We start from the raw sequence: 14070 nt of genomic DNA, 5'->3' as shown, positions 1-14070 counted from the left end.
ATGCAGGAAAACAAAGCCTTCATCACAAACATGTGTATTGTATAGATATACATGTAGTATACTTTAGAAGGTAGAGACAGTGCCACACTGTGTTTGTGCCTCAAAAATTATAAGAACCAATGTTGACAATGATGAATTTATTGTTGCACACTATACAAAAATTATTAACAAATAAAATAGTAATTATATCTACATCAATAATTTGCAAATGAAATTATCTTCTTAACAAAGCCCTTTGTCAGATCTGGGTGATCTGACATCCATGTGCAATATTATACCGGGACATCCATTATTTCACTTTCTCACAAATACATTTTTAATTTATGCAAATTAACTTCTTGGCACTTTGCTGTAATTGTTTTTCCAGAATAACTCTTACAGAGCCCAAATGATCTTCCAGTCTTTTCTGGTCTTTGGTTTTTTTTTTAATTAAAAAATACAGATGTACCTTAAATTTGTTAAACATATGAATGTATTAGAGATTTCCCCCATCTGTGCCTAACAGTAAACAATACAGTTTTCAACTGCACTGTTATATAAAATAAAATTAAACAAGTTCTTAAAACAGTGCCAACAAATACATTGTACAATGAATAAGATATATTCTATCACAACATTCACAAACTAGCAGTCTCACACAGAAGATATTTGTCTCACAAATACACACTCTCATACCACTTTATTTTACAAATACCTCACAGGCAAGTAAATTTTTGTTCGATGCAAAGCAATAAGAGAAGAAATGTTTTTTATTTATTTATAAATGTTGCATTCTGATAAGATATAAATTTTTCTATCTCCCAATCATATTTTCATTCATTAATTGCCTGCATCTTTAACTCCAAAAGTGTTTCTCAAATTTTAGCAACAGAAATGAAAAATTTCTGCATCACAAACTTGTACATGTAAATCTAAAGGGTTTTAGTTGACTTTTAGACACTGTACCACAGTAAGTTCTACAAACTGCACAACATAATAAATAGAATCAAATGTTTGATTTTGTGTTGAAAGTATAAACTATAAACATACCTGCATGTTTGTGCAAATATCCCTGAACATACATATTAATACCACAAAGATTTTTGAGATTGCACTGATGGTTTTTTGATGAAGTGAAGCAAGATTTCTTGTTACTTGTTAAAAATTACAAATGAAAAAAATACATGTACATTTCCTTAAAATTAACTACAAGTATTCCATTTTAATAGTTTCAAAGTACAATAAAAATAGATTTGTTATTTATTTATCAAATGAATTCATTGCTAATAAAAAAAATTAAAAGCAATTAAAAAAAAACCCGCATTGCTGGAAATACTTAAAAATGGTTGGTTTCTTTTGATAAAAAAGAATGAGGTTTTGCCCATTCTTCAATGTCCAGAAATGGGGCAAACAGGGTGGCTTGCTATTTGAGACCCCCCTGTCCTACACAGTATCCAGCATGAAATGCAAGGAATGTTAATTCAACATACATGTACTAATAAATCAATATCATCATTTCCATAAATTTGTAGATAGAGTCTGTCCACTATTTGCCGGAGCTCCCCAATTCATGGCCCCCTGATTCCCCATTGGAGCCCCCATCATTCCCATGTTTCCACTTCCCACTCGCATCTGTGCCATCTGTTGCTGCATCTACAAAGACATTACAATGTACAAATACCGGGGAAATACAAAAATTTATATGTTTAAACAATTTTTTATTTATTTCTTCCATTTTAGATGACTAATCCAATTTTATAAACTAACCTGGTTGTATTGCATCTGCTGCATCTGTTGCTGGTTCCCATACCCTGCCTGGCTGACTGGTGGCATGCCCATCATATTATACATACCCTGCTGCTGAAAAAATACAACAATATTTAACTTAAATATAAGATGTAGTTTACTTGTATTGAATTGCTCATATTCAAAAGTACCCATAATCATATTATAATTTGTTGTTAAAGAGATAATTTTTTCCTTATTAAAACAATAGAGATCAGTATTAACAACATCCATTTGTTTCATATGTTTTCAGTATACAACTAAATATTCACCTGCTGTGTTGAGCTCAGAATAATGTGAAACATCTTCTTAATGTATACTCATCATAATTTTATTATAGTTATGTTTAAAATTAAATAACCACAAAGTCATGCTTTGTTTTGGGTTTTTTTTTTTAAATGTTTTTCACAAATTAATCGTCAGTGGGGTATAAAATGAAAAATCCACATATTTTTCCCATACCATGAGTTCAGTATAGAATAAATCCTCTACCTGTTGTGGCATATTCATCATGCCCATCTGTTGTTGATATTGCATGTTGTTCATCCCCATCATGTTGTTTGGGGCCATCATGCTGTTGGGAGGCATCATGCTGTTTGGAGGCATACCATACATTCCAGTATTTGGATTTTGCTGAGGCATGTACACACCTCCTGTAGTGAAACAAAAACATTCCACAAATGATTTACAATAATGCAGCACGACTGGAAATTTTAGCAGAACATAAAGAGTTGCAGGATTATCATCTCTCCCTTGAAAATCAGTGAAAACAATTTACAGTCCATCAAATCCATATATTGGCATATTATAATAAATCGTGAAAAAAAAGAACATGTACTGTATTTCAGTTACCATAGTTTGAATCAAGTTTGAGTAATGAGAAAAAACTGAAGCAAAATAAATAGGTAGCTAAATCATACACAAAATGTGGGCATATCAGTGAAAAGTTTGCCATTCATTTCTGAGACCTTTAAATAGAAAATAGTAAAAAAAATACAGAATAGCATTATCTTAAATTCACTTACCACCTGTGATAAAACAAAACAAATTCAAACTAAAATTCTTTTTTAAAAAATGTCTACTTTGTTAAATAAATTGCTTAGGCAATGAAATGAAAAAAAAAAATGCAGCGATTTGCATGCATTTCATGATATAACCATCAAGTCTTAAAGAAAAAGACCCCTATAAAAAGAAGACAAAGTACATGTATGTTATGTATACATGTATAACGATGAATGAACACAAGCAAAGTACAATCTACTACAGTAGAAGAGACACCGAGAAGCCAGAAGCATGCAAGTGGTTGGTACCTGTTTCATACTGATACGCATCAAAGGGCGGGGCATAGCTACCTGTAAGTGGCAAACCACGGTTAGATTGTACACAAAGGAAGGGCTTTTTAAAGATGCTGTGGCAAACACAACAGCTACAGAGTGTAGTTGCCATACATTTATGGAGAGGAGATTATCCCAGAATAAAATTACTTTTCTGCAAAATGACATGTCAGATTATATATATTAAACTCCAGCCTCTTCCTTGGAAAAAAAAAACCAAAAGTTGGATTAGAAAAAAAATCCTTTTCATTATTTTTTCGAACCTTCATATTTTCTCTTGCATGTATACAGGTACCGTACTTCAATAAAATGACTAAATCCTCCAAACAAATTCCAAATATTAATTTTGAAACAGACATACAGCATCCTTAACCAAATGCCTGAAATCAACTACCACTTCTCAAACATCAGAACATCTTGAATACAGTCTTTCAAATAGCCAACAAAAGAGATTTCAGCTGAAATCTTGATTGTATATACACATTTAACTTTAATCTTCTAGTACCTGGTAGGCAATTTTCACAGCTACCTTAAAACTGGACATATTTTGATGTTTAAGAAATGAGAGTAGATTCCGAATGAGGATTGCACACATATATATCATTAAACCATATCAAATGGTGGAAGTTAAATGGCAATGGGCATCCATAATGAAAGGTTTTAGTGCTTTGACTGCATACTATCTCTGATATTATTAAGCTAGCTGATGCTAAAACATCACACTCACCTCTCACTGCAACATATACAGTATATTAGAAATTTTTAAAATAAAGTATGCAGCTACATGTACCGATATATGAAGTTGGTATCAGTAGAAGCAAGTCAAACAAATGAGCTATATACTGGATCAATTAATATCTATTTGTAACTTAATGATGCTATTTAGTGAATCTCTAGAAGAGGTTATACATCATAAATGTCAGTACCTGGGACTCCAAACTGTTGCTGTGGCTGCTGATTGGATGAGCTTCCAAAGAGAGCCATTATCGAGTCTTTTGTAGTTTTGTCTTGAGGCTTGTCAGATTCTTGGAACAAGTTAACATCAGATTCTCCATTCTAAATGAAATTTAAAAAAAATATCATTTATGTATTAAACTGCAAAAAATAAACCCACTAAATAAGTACATGTAAGGTATACAGAGTACTGTATAGAGAGTATATTTGACCAATCGCCTCCAACATTCACCTGTTGTGTTGATTGTGGAGGTTGACTAGAATTAGCTGAGCTGGTCTGTTGGGAGACAGGTGCTCCCATGAAATCTCCCAATTCTCCCAACAAATCATTAGAACTACTCGACTTCTGCTGATTACCGCTAACAGCTGGTGTATCTGAACAAAGTAAACAAGAATTAGGACATCAGATTCTACTGGTCACGAACAGGCTAACACGCTAGGGTATGTATTAAACTGAAGACACATTAAAAACAGTTTTAACAGTCTAAGAGTTTTCCACGAAGAATTTCCATCAGTAGAGAGTTGTAATGCATGTATAGACTTATTTCATGAGATTTTTTTTGTCTGTTAGGGTTGTAATTTTAATAAAGGAAGGATTTTTTCATGAGATTTGTTTTTCAGTTGGAGTTGTAATACATAGAAGATACTATATTAAGAATATTGGGCATATACTGATGTAAAAAGACATCACAAACCCAGTCCTAGAAGATCATTAGCACTGCTTGATGCTGGCTGACTGGGAGCAGGAGTCGGTTCCTTTTTAGGTGAAGCAGATGCTGAATTACTCTCAACAGGTTTTGTTTTGGGAACCTTAATATAAGAATTTATGGTATTAGATTTAAGAAATACATGTGATATACGTGACAAATGTATCATATATTTATTTGACATGAATAAAGGATCAAAACTTACAATATAAAAAACGAATTTTTGTTTAAAGGTCTATTTTTTTTCAGTTACCGGATTGAGCTGAACAGCTTGCTTTTGTCTTTTTTTCTTCTCTGCTTTTTCATCCTCTAAAAGCTGAAACACACAACATTTCGGTTATTTATCTTATATGATTTTCTAAATACAGTTAAAATTTGAAAACCATATAACAACATTTTCACACAGTGTAGTTGATTTAGAGAAATAATCTGAATATAGTAAGGGCAGCTGTGCTTTAAAAGAGAAACGCTATCCTACAAAATTTTTACAAACCTTAATCGGAATGTTACTCTGTATACCAATTTGGATTCTTTAAGCGAGTAAGCAGATTTCTAAAGCTAAGTATATGTAGGTTATTTCTGTTGTATAAAAACAGTTTTTATAGCAAAGTTAAAAGAACACAATGTTCTCCATTTCATGTTAACCACCACCACCTTTTGTTAATTCCACTACCAAGCTATGTTAATCCCACCAACCAAATTGTCAAGCCTTGCAGGGATTTTTTCAATTTACCATCAATGTGACAGCTAGTATTCCTCTTTCAAAAGAGTAAGTTTTTATTCTTTTTAGAAGAAAAAAGTTGTCTTCAAACTTTTTTACAGGATCAGTTGTCATTATATAGGTTTTAGCCTCTCAAAAACTTTACTGGCTCTCAAATAGCACTTCTCATGTCATGTATCATGGAAAGGATGATATTAATCTTTTGATTAAATGCACAAAGTTAAGGTTATGCCAAATGTGTACAAGCCCATCAGACTTCTTTATTTTTTTCTTTTTACTGACATGACCTCATAATGAGCAGGCCTTAGGTCTCTGGACCTTTTTTTGTGAAGACTGCTGTTATAAACCAAATGATGCACCTTGATTTACAAAAAGTGGACCTTGTAATGACACTGGTCAATGCCGATAATGAGAATAGACATACATCTTGAATCTGTATTTCAATCAATCATCTAAAAACATGTCAAATATGCTGATACTGATTTGATGTAAGAAACAGCCAATTATCACTTGAATCTAGCAATATTTTTTATCCATTAATACAGAATTAAAAGGGTGGTAAATATTGTAGAAAAATCCCTGCCAGCTAATCGTGTGCTCTCTAAAAGTGAAACTTACCCCGTCTGGTTTAAGCTACAGCAAAATCAAGTTCACTCAGAGACAAAAATCACACTCAACATACACACAACACTTTGAACAGAAATAAAAGCTTTTTAAAAAAAAAAGTTTGTAACATGAAGAGATCTCTGTAAATGTACCTGATATAGGGCTATAAAAACTGTGACCTACCTCTTTTGGAATAGAGACTTTTGGTGGCACCCATTCCCGAGCAATGTACTTCTTGTGTTCATATTTTGCTCTGATAAAGGCCTCCAAAGCACTTTTACTTCGATTAAGGAAAATAAATTTTTGCAGCATAATATTACAGAAAGTGCCTTCATTGTTTGACAGGAACGTTAATTATGGATACATTCAGAAAGGCTATTAAATCGGCCAATGACTAATTTAGACTTCATCCTACAGGTACAATATATACATGTATATATAAATAATTGGTGTCAAAATCATTTCTTCAAGTTCATACATGTACATCTAGATACTCAATATCTAAATCATTTGGTGCTCTATTACTTTTCTATTATAGGGTCATGTACTAGCTTATAAAACAGCCACATATAAACGCAGAACATTTTTCAAATTTTTTTATAGAGTAACATTTGTTGTGTAGGAAAGCATACGAATCTGTCTGTGGCCGACGGAATCCATCAGGAATATTTGCCTCATATACAGCTCTCCCTCTACTGTTCCCAATCTCCATCATCATCTGAAGGAGGAAACACAGTCTTAAACCCAGGTACGAAAAAAATGGTATTAAACTGTTATAGAGATAAACAATAATTTACAATAAATACCAACTACATGGATGATGATTTTTACTTACAGACACTTGTTCTGCTGTCCATGAGTCTAGATTGACAGATTTCACCTTTGATAGATGTACACCCAAATTTCTATGGATCCCTGCACATCGTATACACAAGAAAATTCCTAGATTCCAAGAAGCCCATCTTGGTCCTGATGAAAAATTTATTACATATTATATATGTAGAATGAAAATACTACAACATTTACATGTACTGGCCTGTATGTGGTATAGTATTATCTCTCTACTTCGGAATGATATACATATTTTTATATAACATACAGTCTAATCAATATACTAAATATTTTACCCAAAGGTGACAAGAAAGCCCTGGAATATTTATGTGGCCTAACAACAAAGTCAAACCACTCCAAAGCTTCTAACCAATGCACAAAAATTCTGGTATTCACTCTCCATTATGTCAATCGAAAATCCATATTTTATATGAATAGACATAACATTTTTGTAGTCCTGTTAAATAGTAAGATCTAACACATATTCACTGAGATTGAGTTAAAACAAAAACATTTTTTTAGTTCATGTTTTTCATATACCAGCCTTATAAAGAGAAATTGAGTGTAACACACTGCATCATGGACTTCATCCAGAAACATAATACACTGTCAGTAGACTAAATATACTTGTTGCACTGGTTAGTAGCCATACAATCAGTATTCGTAACTTTTAAACCCCCTCCCCCCTCCAATTCCATGTTAACAGATTCATTTGCCCAAGTCCCTTTATCCAGTGTCTGTTCACCATAAATATAGTTCATCTTAAACATTGTTCACTCCATTATATCTTGTTTGCTCTATTGTTATGTATATAACGTTAAATTATGCTAAAACATCTTTTGATTTTAAGTCATTTTAAATTTTTTTTTATCCTTTTCATTCTTTACATTCATGTAATGTTTCAAATTAAATCATAATTTAATGACATTACATATTAAATTTGGATCTCGTTCTAAGAATAAATCAAAACAAAGTTACAAAGGAATTAATATAAGCAACCACCGTGATAAACTGACAGTAATGAAGTTATCAGAACTTGCCCCCCCCCCCCAAAACTATATACTACACATAAACACTCCATTCATGTTCTTTAGCAGTATAAATTTACTTCATAAAAAATTATGATTGAGTTTTTACAGTACAAAAAAGAGGGGATATCGGTTATTCACTTATTGACAAACAAAAGGGGAGTCAGCCGGGTAAATGAAAATAACCTTTGGCGTCACAGTCCACACAGTATTTGTTGTCGTCGTCCTTGAGGAGATTTGATAACACTGCCTGAAATTTCTCCTGTTGAGCTTTCGATTTTTCTTTCTCTAAACGTGTAGACATTTTTCACCATATAGATTTTGACTCACGACAAACTGGTGACAACAAACAGGAAGTCGCCTAAGAACGATAACTCGAAATATAAATTTTATTCGTATTGATAAAAATCGGCATAATAATAAGCAATGCCTATTTTGTTGCAGTTTTTCTTAATTTTTATTGTTCTTGTTTTTGTGGTTATTATTCTTGTGTCTTTTAATATGTTATTATTTGTCTGTTCCTCCCTAATTTCGATTCGTAGGACGAGTCATTCAAGGGAATTAACATTAGTTACCGGAAGTGGGTGGTTTTGCCTTGACGTCACAATTATTTCGCAAACTGGATTTATTTTTTCTAGGCTACAGAAAATTGTCGTGTAAGAATATCTATTAAAGATTAGTTATGCAACGCACAAAACATATCATGTACACATCTCATGTTAATAATAAAATGATAAATTTAATTGTTCATAAAGATACATGCATGTGTACCTTTAATTTGCCAAGTGCATTCAGAAAAAAACCACTGCGAAAATATGAAAGTTTTTTCCTGGATACAATTTTGTACGCAATATAGACTATTAATTTTGATCTCAAAAGTCTTTAAAAAATCCTGAAAATCCTAATCCGTGGGGGGGGGGGGGGGGGGGGGGGTGGTTACACTTTTCACTTCAATTTCACTTTCTATTTCCTTATTTTTAATTCAGTTTTTACATGGTCACAGAAAAGGTGGGGGGGGGGGGGGGGCAACTCAATGTGAATTCTATTTTTTTGTATATAAATTTAAGAAAAGTCTTTGCTGCGCAAAAAAGTGGGGGGGGGGGGGGGGGGGGCAAGGGGGCTGCCCCTTCACCCCCCCCCCCCATGCTACGTGCCTGTAAGTCAATTGACCTCAAAATCAAAACTGGTCATTTCAGACAAAAGAGGGTTATAACATAATATTACTGTGAAAAAAAGTTAACTAAAACTTAAGTTACCATCTAAAAAAATATTTAAATTGTAGTGTATAAACTTTCAGCCTTTGACTTTCAAAACCAATTAATTCAGTCTCTTCTCTGTCACAGGGGCCGTGTTTTACAATTTCATTTCAAAAGCCCAAATACTTTTTAAGACATAACCCATTGGTGGATCAAAAGAAAGCAAACAATTTTTACAGGAGGCTTTATCACATATACATGTTTCCTAAAGGGTAGGGGGTTTAATGGTAAAATCTTCTCTTTACAAAACATTGGAAGCAAAAGAATCATAATGATTGCACATTTTTAAAAGGCACCATTTTTACACGAAAGATCTACATGAGATCATATTATGAAAAAGCAAATAATGTGTATTTGAACTTGATATAACCACAACACACAATCATGAAAGAACCGCATCAGATTATCACAAATTAGCACTATCTTATGATATAACATTAACATATATCACATAAAAGCGCCACCTTATTTTAAATCAACACATATTATCATGAAAACGGCCCACTTTGATTACACATTTACAGTTACAAGCATAAAGAATTCATTGAAACTTCTTTAACAAAAATTTTCCATTTTATTATCATTCATCAAATTTTTTATTTTCTAAATTTTGTCAGTTAATGTTCGCTTTCTTTTGATCTTATTTCAAAACAAAGGTAAAACATAAAAACTTTACAAGTTTGTTGTCTTATGAGCCACTATTCACCCCTGATGACATTACAAGCTTTTTGTCCAAAGCATTCATCTTTGGGCATCTATCACATTCCGCACTGAAACGCATTTGTTTTTGTGTGTGCTCATTGCCCCGTTCTTCTTAATAATAGCTGAACTGTTATGGTCAAGACATATTTATTTTCTCACAAATGTGCCTGGGGAGGTTACCGAGAGAGAAAAGGGGCGCACAAAAAACGCGCGCGGAGTAAATTAACAACATCCCTAAAACTTTTCTCAGTAGTACACTACATCCGAGAAAATTTATAATGTGGATTATCTTATCGGTCAGTGTTCTGTTGACCACACATAGTTTATTTGTCTGGACAGCTTACCCCTTTACATTCAGCGAGCGCGAATGCAGGGACCTGTTTCCGGAGAGAATTGGAAAGGACTCTCTTTCCGATCACGCAAACCATGATCTGCCTTTTGAAATTGAGCCTTCGGACTCTATTTATGGAATTTCACCTAATGGCATACACGGTGCGTACTTTTTATTAGGCAAAATACTTATAAAAAATGATATTGATAAGAAGAAGTAAGTAAAGATCGAAGAGCTATTCTATTTTAAGAATTGTTACTGCTACTTTTTTTTATCTTCTTGAAATATTTTACACAATTCTAGTTTTAAGTAAAACAAACGAGGAGTGTATAGTTCATAAAACTGGAAATTCAAAAAGTAATATACATTTGAAATTGTTTTAAGAAAGAAGACAATCAAAATGCATTGTTCATCGAACCTTTGAATTGAATAATGTACAAAATCATAGCCCATTGGGAGACTTTGATCAATGTCAATCAAACAACACAACGTTTATTAAAGACAACCTTTGGAACATCAGTAGATGGCTATAACCTACTATCCATGAGTATTTCACAAAGAATTGAGTACAATGGTATTATCCAAAGATATTTTTCTGTTGCAAATATTATATTATTTTTCTTCTTTTCTGAAATTTGAACTCAGTTGTGAAGGATGCACCAGTTCTTATGCCGGTTTAACACTTTCAACTCAAAAATACATCAAACTGATCTTGAAATTAATGGAAATTGAAAAGTTCGGCAAAAGTGTACGTTTTAGTTGTACTGTATTTCGATCAGCCTTTCTGGCCTTGTTAGTGATTGGTCGAAACCATTTCACTTGCCAGACAGATTAGATCTAAAGCATGTCTCTATTCCATCTGACTCCATCTGACCTCATATCTGTCTTATGAATTGTAAGTTGTTGCGAGTCAGATCTGAAAAAAATCACATATTGTAAAATAGGGCTTTATAACTGACGTTGTGTTTGTTTTGTGTTTTGTTAGTAACTGTAAAAGCGGTCAGTAAATGGCGGATAAAAGGAATAATAATGCAGGCGCGTGTAACAGGCAACTGTGAAACCCCTGCACAGCAGCATCCAGTGGGACATTTTGAGACCAAGGAGACCTCTGTTCTTATGTCGGCGAATTGCTCATCAGGCCACCAGTTCGTAAGTAATGGAATGACAGCAAAAACCCCTGAAGACAGACGATAAAGTTGTATGTCATCATCTAAAGAACAGCGCGAAATTAACGCCCCGTCAAAACCGATTACACCTGGCGCGGAGAAAATGTGTTATCTATAATCTGTTAAATGCCCCCCGAGTGTATGACTGTGTAAGGGCATTTGTTTATGTCCATCATAGTTAGTCCACTCCTTCCAAAAAGTGTAATTTCTAAAATGAATTAAAAGTTATATTTGTTTCAAAATTAAGTTTATTAAGATGATGACATAATGGAGATGATGCTTAAATATTGATGACGATGTTAATTTAGAATATAATGCGCTACACTCTTTGCAAGCAAGCAGAATACTTTAGTTTCGATTTTCTTTTTAAGCGATTTTCTTTTCTTTGAAGGAAACTATTACCCATAAAACATACCCCCTTGACAAAGACAATTTCATCATTCGGTGGTTTCCTCCGGAGAAAACAACAGCAAATATCTATTTTGTGTGAGTATTGTCTTAAACCTCTGCTATTAAATTTTATACTCATATCTCTTCTCTGGTTGTCAGTAACATTTTTATAATTATTATTAAAATATTTAGTGTCTAGACAGCTGTAAGACTAGTAATATATTCACCTCAAGTACACAGTGTAAAAAGATATGCACCAGTTTAACATTTTCTCTCATAAAAATTGACGTATTCTCAACACGCATCTTCGCTAGCCAAGGGTGTTCGGTCCCTTCCGCTAGCCATTTGGGGAACAAAGTGGACCGAAAACCCTTGGCTAGCGAAGATTTCTACATAAAAAGAAAATACTTTAAACGTCTCACTGTAGATTCACTTGTTTCACTTTCGTTATTAAGATTTGCACTTTAATTAAGTGCCACATCCTTCTTTTCACACTTCAAGCTCAATGTGTAAATTTTACGCTGTAATCCGTAAATTTTACACATTTATCTGATAATTTTACACATAAATGTGTAAATTTTAAAAAATTATTGCGTAAATTTAACAACTTAATGTGTAAATTTTACACTTACATGTGTAAATTGTATACTTTAATGTGTTAAGTTTTTTTTCATTATTCTTTAATGATTTGGTCCCCATTACTCGCCATTTTCAAAATGTTCAAGTACACTAAATTGTGATGTTGATTTAAAAGAGTCGATATAATGTATTTTTCATCTAAATGTCTGATTTTTTTTGCCCTCACATGCAGTGTATGACATCAGAAGTGACACTAATTTTGTAATTCGATCGAAATCAGTCCAAAATTTATATTTTTCTTATCTTTAGTCAAATGGGAAAGAAAGAGAGCAGCTTTGAATAAGCAAATTGTTTGATAGGTTATAAGTTTTGGATAGATAAATCTAAAAAAGTTAACAGGTACATGTACATGTATACATGTATATGCACAAAGAAATTAAGAGTAAGCGTATAAAATAAAGATGTTCATTTTAGGGGCCATTTCAGGCCCTTATCTTATAAAGGCTTTTTACATATTATTGCGTAAATTGCACTTTAATCTGTAAATTTTACAGATTAATGTGTTAATTTTACACAGTATAGTGTGAAAAGTTGAAAGGAAAAATTCAAATGTGTCAATTTGGCACTAAAGTAACAGTAAACACTTCCGTGAGTATAATATATATTTCAGAATTCTGTTGTTTAAATACTCATCCTAGAAGTATCCATATAAACTAACGAGCACCCCACACGAACGATCCACAGAAAATATATAAAGCATCAAAAATATTAATAATAATAATATTTTAAAAAGTAATTTATTAAAAAAAAATATGCCTTTCTTGCAGCGCCACGATAGTGTCCGGAAAAGACGAGTTTTGGACTGGCATCGCAAGTCATGTGATTAGACACAAAGACCAGAAATTAAAACGGAGTGAGACTCCCTGTCCCATGCGAAACAGCACGAACACTGACGGAGGAACCTACGAGGCACACAGCGGCGCTTGTCAGTTTCATCAATCCGTGTATCTGACGACTAGTTTCATCGTGGCTGTCATTTTGGTGGCCATTGGCTGTAAATGAACGAAAAGTAAAAGGTTCTGACTCGCAACATAACAGGAGATGGAAGAGGACAGTGCAAAATCATGAAAAATAAAACTAAAACTAAATCAAAACGTGAACAACAACTAGTTGTTGCAGATTATCCCAAAATTTTATAAGAATTTCTACCTCAATTTGCATTATGAAATTTCATTAAGCGTTTTTATGCATATACCGGTATTCTGTATTATTACACAATGGTGTGCTTTGTCCATTTTGCCATAATAGAAGATTTGTATGTCTTATTTTTCTTAATACCATACAAGAATGGCTAATAAATATTGAAAAAAGCTATAAAATTTAATCCAGCTTTTTTTCTTTGATGATGACCCGGAATACTGGTACCCGACTAGATTCTTCATTTTCAAACTTTATGTAGCCATGATATAATATTCTCGTTGTAGAAAACGATCAAAAAAGAGATAATTTATATATTTGTAACAACATTTCTTGTTCTCGTGATTGTAATTTCAATCAAATTAAAGAATATATACCTAACGAAATAAATTTAGAGGTCCAAATACGAGAAGTATGTAGGCCTACAATTTAGAAGTCGTTTATACGTACCTTGCTATTGTAGAGTTCATTTTAAAGAACGAGTATGAAAAACCACAGCATTTA

At 33.0% G+C, this 14070-nt stretch overlaps 2 protein-coding genes across 8 annotated transcripts; one reads left to right on the top strand and one right to left on the bottom strand.

Annotated features, from left to right (window-relative positions):
• Window positions 1-122: 122 nt before the first annotated feature.
• LOC128165055 (stromal membrane-associated protein 1-like) lies at window positions 123-8321 on the bottom strand. 7 transcript variants are annotated; one of them, XM_052829255.1, is made up of 13 exons: window positions 8132-8321; window positions 6922-7055; window positions 6719-6804; window positions 6270-6366; window positions 6099-6113; window positions 5013-5075; window positions 4748-4862; window positions 4285-4427; window positions 4025-4154; window positions 3075-3116; window positions 2257-2417; window positions 1747-1836; window positions 123-1632 (listed from the first exon to the last, which is right to left on the bottom strand). In XM_052829255.1, the coding sequence occupies exons 1-13, from the start codon at window positions 8247-8249 to the stop codon at window positions 1492-1494; spliced, it is 1335 nt and encodes a 444-aa protein (XP_052685215.1). In that variant the 5' UTR covers window positions 8250-8321; the 3' UTR covers window positions 123-1491. The 7 variants fall into 7 exon arrangements, with proteins under 7 accessions (XP_052685215.1, XP_052685214.1, XP_052685216.1 ...); XM_052829254.1 differs by having other exon boundaries at window positions 1747-1839; window positions 8132-8320; XM_052829256.1 differs by having other exon boundaries at window positions 1747-1839; window positions 6270-6360; window positions 8132-8320.
• Window positions 8322-10061: 1740 nt separating this feature from the next.
• LOC128167062 (putative defense protein Hdd11-like) lies at window positions 10062-13432 on the top strand. Its single transcript, XM_052832568.1, has 4 exons — window positions 10062-10395; window positions 11220-11383; window positions 11792-11886; window positions 13197-13432. The coding sequence occupies exons 1-4, from the start codon at window positions 10182-10184 to the stop codon at window positions 13429-13431; spliced, it is 708 nt and encodes a 235-aa protein (XP_052688528.1). The 5' UTR covers window positions 10062-10181; the 3' UTR covers window position 13432.
• Window positions 13433-14070: the final 638 nt, after the last annotated feature.

The sequence above is a fragment of the Crassostrea angulata genome, chromosome 10 (assembly GCF_025612915.1).
Source record: "Crassostrea angulata isolate pt1a10 chromosome 10, ASM2561291v2, whole genome shotgun sequence".
NCBI classification, from domain to species: Eukaryota; Metazoa; Mollusca; class Bivalvia; order Ostreida; family Ostreidae; genus Magallana; species Magallana angulata.
The sequence above is the reverse complement of the archived record's forward strand: the minus strand, read 5'-3'. Positions and strand labels throughout refer to the sequence as shown.

Excerpts from the sequence above, each read along its gene's own strand:
- LOC128165055 (XM_052829254.1), bottom strand. The coding sequence starts at position 8,249 with ATGTCTACACGTTTAGAGAAAGAAAAATCGAAAGCTCAACAGGAGAAA. Across the intron at positions 6,805-6,921 it reads GGACAGCAGAACAAGTGTCT|ATGATGATGGAGATTGGGAA; the intron begins GTAAGTAAAAAT and ends TTCCTCCTTCAG. Across the intron at positions 4,155-4,284 it reads CTCCACAATCAACACAACAG|AATGGAGAATCTGATGTTAA; the intron begins GTGAATGTTGGA and ends AATTTCATTTAG.
- LOC128167062 (XM_052832568.1), top strand. The coding sequence starts at position 10,182 with ATGTGGATTATCTTATCGGTCAGTGTTCTGTTGACCACACATAGTTTA. Across the intron at positions 11,384-11,791 it reads GCTCATCAGGCCACCAGTTC|GAAACTATTACCCATAAAAC; the intron begins GTAAGTAATGGA and ends TTTTCTTTGAAG. Across the intron at positions 11,887-13,196 it reads ACAGCAAATATCTATTTTGT|CGCCACGATAGTGTCCGGAA; the intron begins GTGAGTATTGTC and ends CCTTTCTTGCAG.